This window comes from Fulmarus glacialis, unplaced genomic scaffold (genome assembly GCF_000690835.1).
Source record: "Fulmarus glacialis isolate BGI_N327 unplaced genomic scaffold, ASM69083v1 scaffold9057, whole genome shotgun sequence".
NCBI classification, from domain to species: Eukaryota; Metazoa; Chordata; class Aves; order Procellariiformes; family Procellariidae; genus Fulmarus; species Fulmarus glacialis.
In genome coordinates this window covers 1-17,415 of record NW_009222591.1, presented here as the reverse complement: position 1 = coordinate 17,415, position 17,415 = coordinate 1, and the positions used below count along the sequence as shown (strand labels likewise).

The 17,415-nt window shown below is 35.4% G+C and overlaps 1 protein-coding gene across 1 annotated transcript; it reads right to left on the bottom strand.

The window, feature by feature from the left end:
* Positions 1-237: 237 nt before the first annotated feature.
* On the bottom strand, positions 238-16,881 carry LOC104079453 (sorting nexin-13-like; the record flags this gene model as incomplete). Its single annotated transcript, XM_009581495.1, has 11 exons — positions 238-1,265; positions 1,369-1,612; positions 2,099-2,211; positions 3,344-3,412; positions 5,200-5,345; positions 7,371-7,442; positions 8,675-8,836; positions 10,142-10,252; positions 11,115-11,222; positions 13,941-14,080; positions 16,812-16,881. Coding segments are annotated over 11 exons (1,269 nt in total), but the record flags the coding sequence as incomplete, so codon positions are not given.
* Positions 16,882-17,415: the final 534 nt, after the last annotated feature.

Below are 17,415 nucleotides of genomic sequence, written 5' to 3'. Positions count from 1 at the left end.
ACTCTACAGGATTACTTTCTATTCACCCGGATAGTGGTGCTCAAACAGTTGGGGACTATGAAAAAGAAAACACAAATTGAGATATGCTGTGGCCAAACAGGATTATTCAGTTGTTACTTTATTTTTAATTGGACAGAAATTCTTCAATGAAACTGAACAGATGGATGTGGGGCCTTGATGTCAAATTTTTATTAAAATTTTACACTATGCAAAAAATAAAAAAAATATTTAAAAAAATATTGTCGTTTTATCTCCTTTTTATTTTCATATATACACTGAGATGCATTCAGGAATTTCCAAGTATTTGCATATGACTAATGAAATCCTTTACCTGTGAGGAACCAACTAATTCTAATATTTTTCCATATGAGGCTTACACACTAAAAGGTAAGGAATCTTTCAATTAAGTAGGACATAGTCTTTTACACCCAATAAAAGTTTCAAATTTTAGTGGGGAGTTGTGTGTAAACTGTGTCTTAGTGCAATTTCCTCATCTTCTAACATGATGTCTATCCTCTTTGAAACATGTACCCCCTTCCTTCTACAACTATCAACTTGACATATGTTCAAATACGCCAATTGAACATAAATATGATGCCCCTTCTCCACTGAAGTTACATGCAAAATGTATGCCAGGTGCTATAAGAGCAGAATATGGCCCTTAAAGCTACAGAATAATTAGAATAAGGGGTTTATTTCTACTGCACCTCTGCCTTTACTAAACCCCGCCTTAGATCTAACATTAATTTATTTTTCAAAACATGAAAGGTGACATAAATGTGGCATAAAAGCCACTTTACCTCAACTTTTCTTTAATAAATGTACTTTTATGATGGGGTGATAACTATTTCTCCCCTCTCCTATGAACCTGCTATTCCAGAGACTGCTTCTCCCGTTAGCTCAGCCTTTACAGGAATGTTAAAAGAGCCCTACAGAGCCTCAACAGTCATAATGAAGAACAATTCCACCTGATTCTCACACATTGCACTATCTCCCAGTGCCAAAACATCCTTTTCTTCCATTGTATCATCATAGTTGTGCTTTACTTGAACAGTCTGGCACTTTTCATTGCTGGCAAAACATCGACTCAGGAACAGAAGGAATCAGCATTCTTACATAATGGGCCAGTATTCTTCTCAATGTTGCATGAAGACGCACCAAATCATTTCAGACACACAAACCCTTCCGGTAGTGGTTGAATTACAAGTGAAGATGAGAAGATCCACAGGTCTTACATTAATAATCTAATATGTGACACTAAAAGACTGGTGCAGAAATAACAGCATGTGAGTTTGAAGCCCCAGAGAATCTGCCCAAGTAATTAGTCCTGGACAAACATACACCAGCTTAATAGGTTTGAAGTGTCACCTTTTCTGCAAGGAAGGCGCTTGAGTAGAATGTAGTCTCTGCTTATACCTCTGCATCTGCTTTGACCGTGAATGCAGTTTGTTGAAGAGCTCATGGAACTTATTTTGTGGAAATAAGGTTTCTAGGAATCTCTCCAGAAACACGTACACCATTCTCTTATTCAGTTGAGTGTGCTGGAACATTTCAAAGACCCGAAGAATGCCTTTCCGTGTTGTCTCAGCGCCTATGATGTGCTTCAGTTCATCTACAAAAATGAAAGTTACACAGAAGTTTAAGCTAAATTCTGCTTCTGTGTTAACAAGAAGTCTTTCAAATTACATAGCTTGGAATTTGAAGTAACAGTGCCTCTATTATACATAACACAATTAAACTAAAAGTTCTCTTACAGCAGTTCTCTTACAGCAGAAAGGATTTCTGAAGATTACTTCATTTTTACACTATACATGTGGAACCATGTTATTTTACATGAAATTATGCTGTACTGGAATATAGGTATTTCATGCACTAAACTTAAATCCTCTAGTGAAACTAAATACCGGGTTGGTTCTAAGAGAATTACAGTTGCAAAGTCACAGTACATTAAAAATGTTCAGTGCTTTAATAATTAAAAATCTTTTTATTTAAATACAGTTCATATGTCAACATTTCAACAATCAGCAAGAATACTGACATTAACTCCCGTAGCAATATATGGTAAGAATTATTAGACTTCAATCCCAGACTCACTTACCTGGCATTACCTCCAGTAATTTGGTCTTCCCTGCCACTCTTGTTCTCATTCTAATAGCTTTGTCCCTCCGTGGAACAGTCTCTGCTAAAATGCCATTGGGCCAAAAAGCATCTCTGTAACAAAAGCAAATCTGTCAAAATACATTAAAATTTTATCAAGTGAAAGGCACTTTTTAATCCCTCAAAGCTATCTCATAAAATAAATACAAGAAAGTAATTTGCACACAACCTAACACACACTTAAAATACTAGAAAAGGGAAAAGGCGAAAAAGAAGTCAAAAGCAAGTACAATACACTTAACTTATTAGTAGCTACCATATACTTTTTTTAGTATAAGAATCAGATGAAAGAAAATTTTAAGAAAATATTACACACCAAAACCATTCAAATACCACATAGTTGTTACATAAAATATACCTAAGATTTGCTTTTACCAATCAGTTTCTGTTGCCACTGAAAGAGTCTAGGCTTAGGTCTGTTAATTGCTTCATCAGATCTCTGACAGTAGTTAACCTATCAACAAGCTAAAGCTGAGATGAAGTAGTTTCAGTGTAGTATAAAGCCCAATGCAAAAGACATGCCTCTGTCTAAAAAGGTATTTTGCCTCAGTGAATTAAATATTCTTTTTCTGAGTAAGAAGCGCATATTCTTACTCGGTTTTATTAAAGAATAACAGAATATCTGTAAAGTATGACCCTTTGGCTAATATGTTATCCTACTTTATCTATTTCACCCTATTTAAAAAAAAAAAAGGCAAGGGGGGTGGCTCTCACTCAACAATACTGCAGAAGCCATTAAGACTTTTAGGAAATGGCACAGAGCCTTTGATACTTTCAAACTCAGACTTCAGTTCTGTTGTATCTGCCCATATGTGAAACATATTAGCTTAGAGCTAGGGTTTTTTTAGTAATTGTGTGCCTTTTAAGGCAAGGCATGCACATGCCTTCATCAAGGTAAACAAGACACTTCATCCAGTAATAGGATGAAATTCATGAGTATATCCATACACTAGCTCTTCTAGACTGGTTAACAAAGAACTTTTTAAGGAAGAGGAGAAAACTCGAAAATATTCTTCATGTGATAATTACTTTCTCTCACTTAACACACAAAAAGCAGTGTATGCTCCAACTGGAATTCTGTACAGTAATAATAATTTCCTCACATAAAAAGAATAGGAAGGATACACAGATATTAGACATCAATTGGCAAGTACTTCATATTTAACATCTATGATAAAAGACATACCTGAAGCGTTTCACCGCATCTGCTACTTGCTCAGGAGATGTCATCCAATCAACATGATCAACTATTTTTCTAAAAGCAAAGCAACAAGTCTCCCTCAATTAATTTTTAAAACAGAGAACAAATAAGTATAGCATTTTAAAGAGCACTCTAGGGCAAACGAAGTATAATTTCAGCTTTCTCCAGCTCCATAAGTAGGTTCTATAAAACTGCACACTGGGAAGGCAAACACTAATTCTCAAGATAAAAATCTAAGCTCACTGATCACTCCTAAAACTAAAGCCTTTTTCTTTTTGAGTAAAAATGTACGATGACTAAGCAGGCTGGAAAATTGATGTTGCACCTCCCATCAACATTAGATAAATGTTCTGCTTGTAGAGGCTGCTCTTCATGGAGCACTTTTCAAGTTCTGCTTCTGTAAGCAAAGAACCTACTTAAAACTCTCAAATTACCACACTGATGTATGCACTCTCTCTTTAACAGGAGATACAGACTGATCATAAACTTTGACCTTCGTTCATCAACACAAACACACAGCTCAATATCCAAATCTAGTATGTTTACAGAAATGATATATGCATCTGTGTATCACCATAATCTTTTCCCTACACATAGTTTGAATTTAGTTTTCTAAGAAACATGAAAACACAATTTTGTTGCAGAATGCATTAAACCCCAAGAATCTGATAGGACAAGGTGTGTCTGCTGATCCGGACGAAGCTCTGAGTATCTGGAATAGCTCCAAAAGCAGAAGCAAAATAGTTCTGCACACATCTCTGCAAAAAGAAAGCAGCAGCCTGTGCACAAACTCAGCTAGTTATACTACAATCTGAAAACAGCATAAAATACTCAGAATTGTTCAACAGGGCAGCATGTTTTTGGAAGCACAGATCTCAAGATAATTGTCACCTGGCCATGAGGAATTACTTCAGAAACACCCACTGCTATTATTATTACATGGCTGCATCACTACTGGTACCACAAGAATTGTCTTTATGTTTAACAGTGATGATGAAAACATCAAAAATATACTTGTGAAGGGTAAAAAGTAATGATACAGGGAGGAATGTCCTGAAAAAGTAACAGGAAACTAATTCTCACCTGTCAGAAATTAAGTTTTTGATTCATGGCACTAATGCAAAGTGACAATTTAGTGCCAATCCTGTTTCTAGAAATTTTTTTGTTCTATATTTTTACTTACATTTCAGAAGCGAGTTATTAGAACGGAAAGCCTGGAAACAGTAGATTTCTAAGCTGAGGGCAAGAAACATTATTTATTTAGCACTACTAATGTGCTTTGCATTTGCATGAAAAAGGGTATATGTGAATTACAGAGAACAGGGGCGGGGGGGGCAGAATGGACCCATAACAGTCCTTTCCCTTCCCCCCTCGCTCCACCTTTTAAAGTGAGAGCAAAAATTTAACAGAGCAACTCAGTACAGTTCATGTAATTTGACAGCGCCCGTGTATCATTTGTGGCATCAAAGAGATGTAAACAGAAATAATGCAGAAAGTAATAGATAGTATTAACAACAAATTAACAACAAAGTAAAACACAGGGCAAAAAGCATAGACACCATCAGTATTAAGTTACATTCACAGAAACGTGAACTCTTGTTGATACGTGAAAGCTCTTTTGGAAGTTCTCTGGCATATAAGAGTTACTGCAATTTGTCTTTCAGCAATGTTTTGTGTTTATCTCCCTTTTAACACCACATTTGTACTTGGTTTATTGATCCTCTTCAAAGGGGAATGCATGCAGATCTAAACCACAATAATTTAGTAATACCAAAAAGGATTTATAGACACAGTCTACATAGTCTCACTCACACAATTGCTCTATATAAGAAAAACAGTACCTATTAATTGTGTCACCATATGTTGCTCTAATAAGTTGCTGAAGCAGATTTTTTATATTTCTTCTTAACCACTGATTTCTTTCCTTTAAATCAAAGACTTCATCCATAAGGAGGAGCATTACTCTCAACGGAATATTGTCATCCACCTGATCAAGCGAGTAAAAGTATGATCAGTAAACTTTTATTTTAGCTCAAGAAAGCTACAGTTCTAGTAGCTACTTCACAGGTCAAATGCTTCAGTGTAAGCAGAACAATGACAGAAACACTTTGCTCATATTACTGTAATATGAAATCTTCCCTAAATCTTCTATAACATCCATCTTCTATGGATGGTGTACAGTTGCAGTAACTGTCAACATTTTTTCAAATATTAAAATTTGAGGGAGAGTTTACTAAATTCTGTAGTATGAAAGTATTAGATTTTCATCTTAGCTGTTATTAATGTTTCTCTTATAGAAACAACAGCAGCTTCTCCTGGCCTGCTTATATGCCAAAATAAGCCTACATATTTTTAAGCTATTGAATAAGACGACAGCATTTGGAGTTACAGTTGTTTTGGGCAAGAGACCACAAATATTTATCTCAAATACAACAAATGAATTTGATTTTTTGACTGATTCATTATTTAAACTTTATATTTGTTATTAAAACTTTACAGAATAGCAAGCTAAAATTAAAATCTTACTATATCCTCAGCAAAATTTATTTGAAGACTGAATGCACCTTCTCTGTTTTTATTTTTTATTAGGATTTTTACATTCTAAGTGTAACATTCAGAATTTTGTTTTATATTTGAAATCTCATACAGCTCTATCTCAAAAGTAGTAGTTTGCACTGTATTGTTAACCCTAGGACAGAAGAAGTAGCAAGATCTCACAGCTATGTGGACTTTTTTTGGTGGACTACACAAGTACATCTTTATATACAACTGGAACACAGACAGTGGATTCATAATCCAGCTGGAGATTCTATAGATCCGTGCCTCACTCTTACAGTACTGCTTCTCCACGTAAAATTCCATTCAAACTGCCATATTTTTTGTCTGATTTAGTGACTAAGTTGTGAACAATGCTTCTTAAAAGAGCAGTTGAGAGTTGAAAGGTTTGAAAACATCTGAAATCTGCCTTTCAGAAACTTGGTATGTTAACTAGAAGTTATCAAGAATTGTAGCTTTATTAATTTTACAGAAGATCAATGAAATATTTGCACAGAAGCTGCTCATATACTTGAATGATACGATTTTGTTTTGCCTGTGCAAAACAGAAGCCTCAGGAGTATCAGAGGTATACATTTGTAATTACAAATTCATGGATACGGTGAAAAATAATGGGGAGAAAGAAAACCCAGAAGAACTCAAGGCTATGTTATTTGAGCAAAAATACATCTACCAAGCCATCATAGCAGTTATGCGCAGGAAGACAAACTGGAATGCTTTCATGTGACCAAAAAACCTGAAACGTGAAGGGCAGAACAGGTGCAGATTTATGAGCATAGCAAATTGCATATAATCACTGGTAATCTTATGGCCTTTCTGTCCCACTTAGAGATAAAAGTTTTTTCCAATTGTTTTCACATATATGATCAACGTTTCAATCAAAACAATAGCAAAATACCATAGCTTATGATAACATCAAGAGCTTGAACTTCGCTTTCAAGTTTCTAATATTACTACTTTATACATTTTAGGTATCCACATACTAAAAGTTTATTATTTAGGAGAACATTCTGAAGGTTTTTTCCATAAAAACATAGCAAACACTACTTCTGATCCATTAAACAAATGCCCCCTAAAAGGTCACATCAGAAATCAGAATCCATAAAATGCCAACGGAAATGATGCTAACAGTCTGGTACCATACTATCTTTGAACAGACAGAAACTGGAGGGAGGAGGGGAAAAAAAACCCTCCAAACAACCCCTCCACCCACAAAACACAGAAGCAGTAGCATGTACACTCTAAGTTATTCCACGGTTGTGCAAACCATTTTAGTACTAACAAAGATGTTAATCTTAGAAGGAAGCACGTAAGTTGCTTTTTAAAAAGCTAAGAACTGTTTGTAAGTGCCTAGTATAATATCAGAAAACAAGAAATACGTAGTTAACATAAAATAAGTAACTCATTAATTTGGTTTTAGAGGAGTCAACTTTAAAAGGACAAATGTCAGACTCACGTTGTCATCAATTGGTGCTGCAACACGGCAATGGTCAGGATCTGAATAGGTTTTCTGGATCAAAGGAGGCACCTACAATGAAAAAAATGTAATGTTTATAAAGTAAAAAATACTTCAGAAAACCAATAAATCAGATCAATTTTCATAATCAATTTGGTTATGAAAATGAAAACGAAACATTTGATCAAAAGTCAGTTGCATACTACCGCAGATAAATACACAGTAGTCCTTTTATCTTCCAACAAATCAAGCCTGTAGGTATTCTCCTATAGCTATCAAAGTTATCAACACCTTTAAGACCATCCACATATATTTTCTCAAGTGCTTAATGCTTCAAATGAAAAAAACCTAGAAATTCATATGGGACTGATACTTCTTCTGGTATTTCCTCTTGATCTTAAGTCCTGCCTAGTCTCGGACTTCCCAGTGAGTATAACTACAGATATATTGTTAGTCACACACCAGGGAAGTTACCAGCAATGAGAAAATCCAGAGCCAATCATTTATCTCAATAATGAAAAAACCACACAAAAAACCCCCATCCCACTCCCCATTTTTAGATTTTAAGATTTGTTATTCCCTTTCATGTTTTAAGGGTTAACTCATCTCAGTTGCTGTTCTACATCTGCACATATAACTGTTTTGGTAACACAAAATGGAACAATCCCCAATCACAGACCTTACAGCTACACACAAAAAGAGGAGGGCAAGGGAAAGGAAGGTAAGATAGACATGTTAGGAAGGTAACTACTTTCTCAGGACTTTTAGATAGCATGCCATGCTACCATTCCCCACCTCTAAGGTATTACATTTTAGGAATGTAAGAGATAAGGAAAGATGGCAGGAAAGACAGAAAGAAAATTTAATTAAAAACAGAATTCAGCAAGGAATAAGCAGAAAAGAAGCTATCTCCTTTTTCTAAGTTTCATAATATATGGGGGTTTTTTTCCCTAACGAAAGCAGCAGATGCAGCAAACTAGCTTTATGAGAATGGGTGGTAAAAAAAAAAAAAAGAAAATCAGTGACTCTCTCATTCTTCTCAAGTGGCTGCATTGAATTAAGTGAAGGGTTGCTGTAACAGTCTGTAGATGCCATCTTAAAATGTGTTACTTAGTAGCAAAGAGAATTCCATGTTTGTAGTATGACGACTGCCGAACCTTATTAAAAGGGTATATGTATAAAAGATTGCTTTCCTGTCTAATGACTTGACTCTTCGTTATACTATTCAACATAAGTTTAAGTGAGTCAATAGCTAATCTCCTATTAATTCACTAGTATATATTAACTACCAAATATTTTCTTACCTTGAAAAATGATTGCTTTATGTCTTGTCCCAATCTCTCTGACATTTTACCCATGTTGTCTGACATTTTAGTCATTCCCTCTGCCAGGCTGTCAGGGAGAGACTTGACTGCATTTGATACATTTCTCATAGAGTTACGCAGTGGGTTTACAAATGTGTCCATCTGAAGGGGAAGATGTTTAACCAGAATTGTATGATCTATGAGGACACCAGTATATTAATACACTATGAGAAGTATCACACTGCTCCAGAGAACAATACAAAGAACAACTCAAATTGCTTAACTTCATTACAGAATGCAGAATAAAGTTTTAGCTTCACTTTCATTTATATTTCTTGTTCCTTACAGCCCTATTGTAACTATTTACATCTTTCAATAGATCTTCTTCTTAATTTCCATTTCCAATCCCTCAGCTTTTCTTAGCTTCAATTTATTTTCCTTTTCTTCCTCATTCAATGCCATTTCTCCCTTCCAAGCTTCCTAATTCCAGATGTTTCACTTCTGCTTTCAACTCTTCATCTTTGAAACATGTCTCTCAAACAGCACTGGAGTAATATGCTTTAATATTATGGCAAGTATAATTAAAATCATAAAGTAGTTCCATAGAAACTGTTACAATTTTTCTTTCAGTATATACTCTAAATTCAGTCCAAACAGAGGCACAAATACTAGCGTGATGCCCTTAAAAAGTTAAGTTTATGAAGAACCTGATAAGCTGGAAATCAAATCTTACTCAGTCATTACATAAACCTTGATAAATATTTAACTGTTTCACTGTTAAATATTTAAGGAACATAGGTAGTACAACAACTTGATGTGACAATACAATTGTAGATGCTTTTTATATCAAAATCACTAAAAGTTTAGAAATAGCTATATTTGCAAAGCAGATGCCCACACAAACTGGTCAACTGAACAAAGAATCACTCAGCTGAAGAGAGTTCTGGTGGCTTAACAAAAAGGATGCACCGCTCAGAGCTCTGAATTTGACCAATGACTCTGAATGGTTAAAACGGCTAAATACGTAACAACTGCTTTTGAAGTGAAATGCATTCATCTTTTGGGCTGAAGAGTGGAGAGCATGGTAATAGCAGCAAATCAGAGTAAAGAACTGAAAAAAGAAATTAGAAGGAATGAGACTACGAAAAAAAAAATCACAGATGTCTGACAGAAAGTAACTTGCAACGAACACACTTTTAAAGTAGTCTTGGTGCAATAAACTGTGTCTGATTTGAAAACTTGATTTCCTTGTCATACAAATAAATTTGCCTATTATAAAAATGGTAAATTTTTGGTTCCATATGTCCTCAGATACTTTGCCACTCACAAAGTATTAAAGCAACTCACTTGCAAGTTTTTTTGAAAGTGCTATATAGCTGTTTAGTATCAGTTCAACATCTCTGTTTAATGCAATCATTGCACTAACGAACGCTCTAAAGTTCCCTTGACAGCGCAAAACATTCTTACCTTCCGTGCAAAATCCCCCTTCCCTTTGCTGTAGGCTTTATTCTCCAGGAAGTCATACACATAATGGGCTAAAGCTGGAGAAGCCTTCATCATTTCAGGATTTAACAAGAGCTGAGTAAAATAATTTTTAAAAAGTGCTTTTTAATAAATAATGAAAAGGCCATACCATTCAGTTTAGTAAAAGTTTACCACGCACAAAGACACTACATCTTGCAATGTATTTTCTCATTCATTCTCTAAATTTTATTCCAACATTACACTATTCTCAAGATGGAAATAACACGCTTCTTGATAATTCTCATAATTTTAACTAGTACGTTAATTATAGCATCTCACAGAAAAATACACACCTTTATGACCACTCAAACTGCTTCTAAAACTCCAAGGAAAAAAAAAGCTGTGGCTAGAAAAAATACTGCTATTAAAAATGGGGCACATATCACGCAAAGGAAAAGATATTAGCACTCTAAACAAAACAATCAGATTTCCCAATGTTTTTTTCATCTTTGTTATTTATTGTTAACATGACCATTGAGCTGGTCAACATATTTTAGTGCTAAATGACCAGAAAGTCCCTATGAAGTAGGACAACTGAATTCCTTTAGTTGGGCTGATACAGGCCTTATCTGAATGGAGAAGCTGTGTGGTTGTGCTACACCGCCAGAGCGAGTGCCAGGCCAATCCTTATGCAACATCACAAGAGAAAGTAACCACAAACATGAATGCAAGGGAAGGAAGTTAATGGCATAGAGCTCAAAACCAACACAGCTGGAACCTCATCAGCTCAGAGGAGTTGGGACAGAACCAGCTGAGAATAAACCTAAACAGCAAAGAAAAGGCAAACTTACTAGGTAATACGAAGTTCTTATGGTACACTATTTAGGATTGTATACCACCTACAACACAGCAAATTTTCTACCTCAGAAAAAAGAATTCCAACCTAGAACACAACCAAAAAAATGTAACAGCTTACCTGCAAATATGCATTTAAATCTTTTTTCCTCTTTTCCAAAAATTCTCTGTCCATATTGTTAAATGTCTTTTTGCCAGGAAGTTTCAGTATATTTGCAAGGTTTTCAAACTAGGAAAAAAGAGAAGATTTTTTGTTCTGTTTTCAAAAGAGTTTCAAATCACCCTATAAGCTCAGAAGTCATAAGAGTCACTATATTCACCTATTCTTATCTACCATGTAACACCTGACAAATAATTTCTGCATCAAGCCCAGAATCAGATTCCTTGGAGAAGCCAAAGTGAAAGGTAGGCCATCAAGGACAAATGCATGAAAATTCTCAGGGGACTGTCAAGGACAAAATTTAATTTCTGAACACACATGGGATACTCACTTTTGAAATAGACTAGTAGAGTGTGCAAATTATTCCTGTCATCACACCTGCTCAAAAAAGTTTAGGCTCAAGATTTATCATTATTATTTGTGCATAAGTTAGTAGGGTTATGAGACTACATCAAGAGAACTTGCAAGTCTTTCTAAAACATCTTCCCTTTTCTCTCCTGATCAAATCTCCTAAGGAAATGATTCCCTGGAGTGGATGGCAGTACCCAGTTTACACTCAGGTTATCATACCATGCTTGATAAGCCATCACCTGTGCCCTTTCTCCAGGTAATGACAGTGATTAGCACTGGTTGACATGTCTTCCACTGTTCCAGTTTTACAGAAAGAACTGGTGTTCCAGGGAAGCAGCAGGGAAAGAAGAGGCCCTAACGCTTAAGAAGGTTGAACATATCTGCTACAACGCACAAAAACAAAAAAGTGACAAGAATAAAGCTCGAAGAATCAGGATTATCCACATATAGAATCCAGACTTCCTGTAAATAATAAATAATATTCTAAAGGGGGTAAAGAGAGAAAGGTATAGTATCTAAGCTTTATGGAACAATCTGGAAAAGGTTGTATCCTTTTCTCTCTAGAGGAGACCACAAAATTACAGATTTAATGAGAGATCAATTCCATTCAGTCCCTGCAAGCTGCCTTTTTGCAAAGACATCATTAAACTTCGGAAGGTCACAAAGCTCATATAATGTTTATGGCCTGCGGAAGCACCAAAGAATAACTATTTCCAACTTTACAAAGTTGTCCCATTCCCTTGCAAATAGGTCACGTGGGAAAATAACTGAACAGACGATGGTCTACTTTTTATTTGGATACTTGTATCTAAACAGAAGCAATGTAAGCAAAGAACAGCCTCTATTTTAAATATAGACATCTATTTCAAATGGTATTTATTACATTACTGACTAAAACTGGTGTGAATCTATGCAGTACTTTAAGGAAAAAAGCTCATACAGATACTATACACAGCTAACTTCAATTCCATTTTGGAACAAGTACCTATTTTCTGTGAAAAAAACCAAACAACAACCCCTGCCCTTCCTATTAATTTTAAATAAAAGATTCTAACCTTTACCCTTAACATGTCAATAAAAATGTCTCAGACAAGCACACAAGAAGGGTGTTATCAGTGACATTCCTGTGCCCATAAACTCAGTAGGAATGTCTATTTTACTGTCAAAACAAAGCAAAATTGTTGCGAGTTTGTGAGATGAAGCACAGGAATTTCTTTACTTTTTGCCATCTTCATGTTGGAGGATAACATTTCCATTTTCTGTAAATTCAAAGAACTCAGATTCAGCAACAAGAAATTTCTGAGCTTTCATATTTTGAAAATTTTTGCGTCTGCCATTTTTTTCTAGTCATTTACTGGTAGGTCAATTTTAAGTGACTGCCCCATATCAGCAGAACATTAACACACTATAAGGTCAGGGAACCCATACCTGTTTCAACAGGTCAGGGATTCTTCAAAACAGTGAATTAATTAAAAAAAAAAATCAATTTGAAAACGAGTACAAAAATTGGTATTTCAAATTTATTGACAGCAGACTAAGACAATCAGAAATTCAAAGGAAAGTCAGACTTTGTTTATAATTAATACAAATATTGAACACATTTGCTTTTTTAATAAAGCCTTTTCCATTTTTACTACTGTTATGAATTTACAGTGCTAACCTACCTTCACAGAATTTGTTCTCTATGCCTCTCTATTGATAACAGAGTAAAGGGATGTAATCCAACACTTTTGACTAGTTCAAAGGTCATGTAGTCAAATCTGACTTCTCCAAAAGCTTGGTTTAAAAGCGTTTCACCCCTCCTCTTTTAAAAGCACTGCATTTTCGACACTTTTTCATGTCAGCAGGTTCTACTTTGTACCAGCTGGTGAATTACAAGTCTCTATTTTTTCTTCTTTCATTTTAGGAGGGCAAAGAGTCTGAGAATACAAGTACAGCAATAAAAGACAGATTGTCTAGCAGTACACTGAACTGCCAACAGCTGTCCCTTTTGAGTCCCCACCAATCCTTAACATTTCACTTAAAACCTAAATACCTATTTCCCAAGCTCAGTTTTTATTTCTTAATCTCTGTGACAAATATAACAAATGAAATATGCCACTGTTTGAGAACAATAGCTCTTCCATACAAACATTTTAAAGTAAAATTAAGCAAATGGGATATGTGAGGGGGAAAGCTTTTTAAGTTCCATTTACTTTTGTTAAGGCAATTATATAGCCATCAGGTACTAAACTATATAAACGTGCACCTGTAAACTGCTCGGTACAAATAATATATGATAAAAAACAGTAAAAAAGTACACTTTAATGGAAAATAACATAGTGCTCTAACTCTGCATCTTAAGTCACTTTGAGAAAGCCAATACTCATGCCATACCATCACACAGAAAAAGCACCTTTTGAAGAAACCTTGAAAGATTTTTATGAGATTAATTACTTGCTCAGTGATCCTCATGTGAAAGTCATGGAAGTCACTGTAGCGCCGATATGTCTTCCAGGTCTCTTCGCTGTTTGGATTTCGCCGATGGACTGTGATAGCATACAGTGCATATGTCTTGCCATGGTCATTACATACTCCTGCCACAGCATATGGGTCATAGTCAGCATAGACTAGTAGTTTAAAAACAAAAATAAAAAAGGAACAAACAGAAAGAAGGAAGACGAAAGGACACAAACGTGAAGTGAAGAAATGACTGGAATGACAGACTTGAGACAAAAATGGACATGCAAGTAGAAGAGTAAGCCATCCCTTTATGCAAAACACTGTATAAGTGATACCCTCCAGAAACCTATTATGTAAACATAAATATAGAGATTAAGCAGCCTTAAAGTTAGACAAGTTTCACTGACATGCAAAACATAAAAAAAGAATAGAAAAGGTTTCAACTTTTAAGAATAGTGAATAGATCTTTTAAAAAATAATTTTAACCTAAAGAATTCAAGATATGGGTGAAAGACAACTGTGAAACCAGAAGAAGTTCCAGTCTGCAAAGTACTCTAATCATATTGCAAAAGTTTGTCCATCAAAAAATCTGTAAATACAAAAGACGGTGCTAGCAAGCTGTAAGCATTCAGTTTTGCAATTAACATCAGCAGTTTGTTATTAATTATAAGATAAAAAATATCCCCCACACTATTTAAGTCAACAGAAACTATATATACACACACATGTATGTATTGCGTATTGTGCGTACATATATAATGTATTCTGTGCATGTACACACACATGCACATATTTTATGGAGAAGTCGATTTATAAGATAATTATCTGTGTTCTTTCCATTTAAACAGAAGCGAAAAACTTTTTGTTCTCCACTGAATATTTAAGTTCTCTTGGACATTCCTCCATCACAGAATTCCTCCCAGTATAGAGTTTGTTTCAAAAACTTCCGTTTAATCTACAGAATAACCTAGAACCAATATTGTTTACACTGCACGCTGTTTAAATTGATAACAGGTTGTATCTCTAAGTATTGAACCAATATTTTGAATTGAACCACAATTTTCCAGTAGCTAGATGAAAATACTTTTTAATCAAGTTCCGTGAACTTCTCAATGCACCCATGCTTGACAAATACGCTTTTCCTGAAAAATCATCAGCTCCAATCTCTGTTGTGCTTCCAGCCTTGACTTCTCTCAAGTATAATGTGAAGGTCTAAGCAGCCAGGGACCACCTCTAGGATAAGGGCAGCTGCTGACAACGGAAGAATTACTCACTAGCAAGATGCACAGTGGGCACAGAGCATCTTTTCTTTGCCTTCTACCCTCTGGGAGAAGAATATTGAGAGCTGAACCCCAAGAGAAAAGAGTGGGCAGTCAGGATGCCCAGAGTCAAGACTGCCCAGAGAACGGAGCCGGGAAACCCCGGCTCCACGGACGCTGAGCAAGCCCTATTCTCTAAACTCAAGTTGACCACTCTGCTGTGCAACCACCATACCACTTCTCAAGGGCGCTGCTAAGTGGTACCTTCAGGAGTAGCACTTCAGGACAGGAGTGGCAGAAAAAGAAAGAAGTTGTCCCCGCTGCCCCTTATGTCATAGCCTCTTAATCAGCATTTATTTTCCAACACAAGACAAGATGAATCCTCAAAGATTATGGAGAAGATCTTGTATACACCCCAAAAGCACATAAAGGGTAGTAATCAGCAGAGAAAAGGAGCCTGCACACAGATGCAAGATGCACCTACTGCCTGTAGCATCCAGAAAGCAGGCACTTATATTTCTTGTTCAAACATGAGGTGAAGAGGAAGGAGATGTCCAGTTTAATCCTATCTTACAATACGAACCTGTACATATTCCCTCGTTCAACTGGAGTATCACGGATTCACAGAGTCAAGCTGATAGTTATCAATACATGCTGCCATAAAGATTATAAATTTGTGTGGTTCTAAGTTTACCTTTTTTCTTAGATCAATACAAGGAAAATTCTAAGTTTAATTCAGAAAAAAGTATCACATGCTATTTTAAATAAATAAGCAAAATTGCGATTCTTAACTTTTAAATGATCCTTCCCCTTCTTTAAGGACTGACTACATGACACTTGGGATTGCACCATGCTCTCACACTTAGTTGGAGTAAGAGAGTTTAATTAAAATGTCAAGTAATTGAATTCTTGCTCACAGCTCATGTGTCTGCTATACAAATGCATAGATTTAAATTCTATTGCATAGTAAAATCTACCAAAAAAAAGTATCTGAAGAATCATTCACAATTTAATTACCCAGTGCAATCTCATCTAACTAGAATATTTGCAAATAGTATTTAAGAGGCTTGTTATTTACTCTCACATAATAAAAATTTTTAATTTATTGCTAGGCAAATTTTTTCAAAAGATAACCAAAAATGCCACCACTGTAAAGACTGAAGTCACTAACTTAAATGAAACTCAGTCAGTAAGGAAGCACAAAAAATAGGGGAAAATATTATAGCAACAGAAGTAAACAGTCAAGAATTAGAACTGTGTGACTAAAAAAAAAGAGATGGCTTTTACAATTTGTTCTTTAAATATTTGCTAAAATAAATGCTAGTCAATATTAAGTTTCATGAATGATTCTCCAGAGACAGGAAAAATAATAATACCATAAACAACAAAAATTAAATCACATTTTAAGTACAGATATATAGTCTACAACCTACAGCACAATTCTGTAAGAATTTCCATTACAAGGACTTAATGGGAAATATGAAATCAAATGTTTTATGATGTTAAAAAAAATGAAAGGATTAGGATTTCAAGGGCTTGTAATATTAAAAAACTCAAAATAAATGGTGGAAAACAAGTAAGCAACCATCATAACAGATTCACTTACCAGTATCTGAGATGTATGCATGGAGTTGAACTGTCTCATCAGAAGGGACATTTGAAAGGTCATCTAAGGACTGCAGGAGGGGGAGGGGAGAGAGGGGAGAAGGAAGAGAGGCAAGAGAGAATAAGATCACAGATAAATCTCATTTGAGAGATGCTTTTTGATTCATCTATTTGATTTTCAAACTTTCAGTTCACTACACTTAAAGAATAGCTTAATGCACTGTAACAATGCAAATAAGTGTGTGTATTACCCGGTTACTAAATCTTTTCTTTTACACAGAGCGTAGGACCCTCCATTCCCCTAGCAGTTTCACATTGTTTTGTGATCACTTTAACATATTTGCCACTTTCATTTGATATCTCAACTCTAACAGAAGTTAGAAGCTACAAATAGTCTTTTGCTGAGCATTAAAAAAACCAAAAAAAAAACCCCAAATGATTGTGGAATCATAGAATCACAGAATCATAGAATCATTTAGGTTGGAAAAGACCTTTACGGTCATTGAGTCAAGCCATTAACCTAACACTGCCACGTCCACCACTAAACCACGCCCCTAGGCGCCACATCTACACCTCTTAAATACCTCCAGGGATGGGGACTCAAC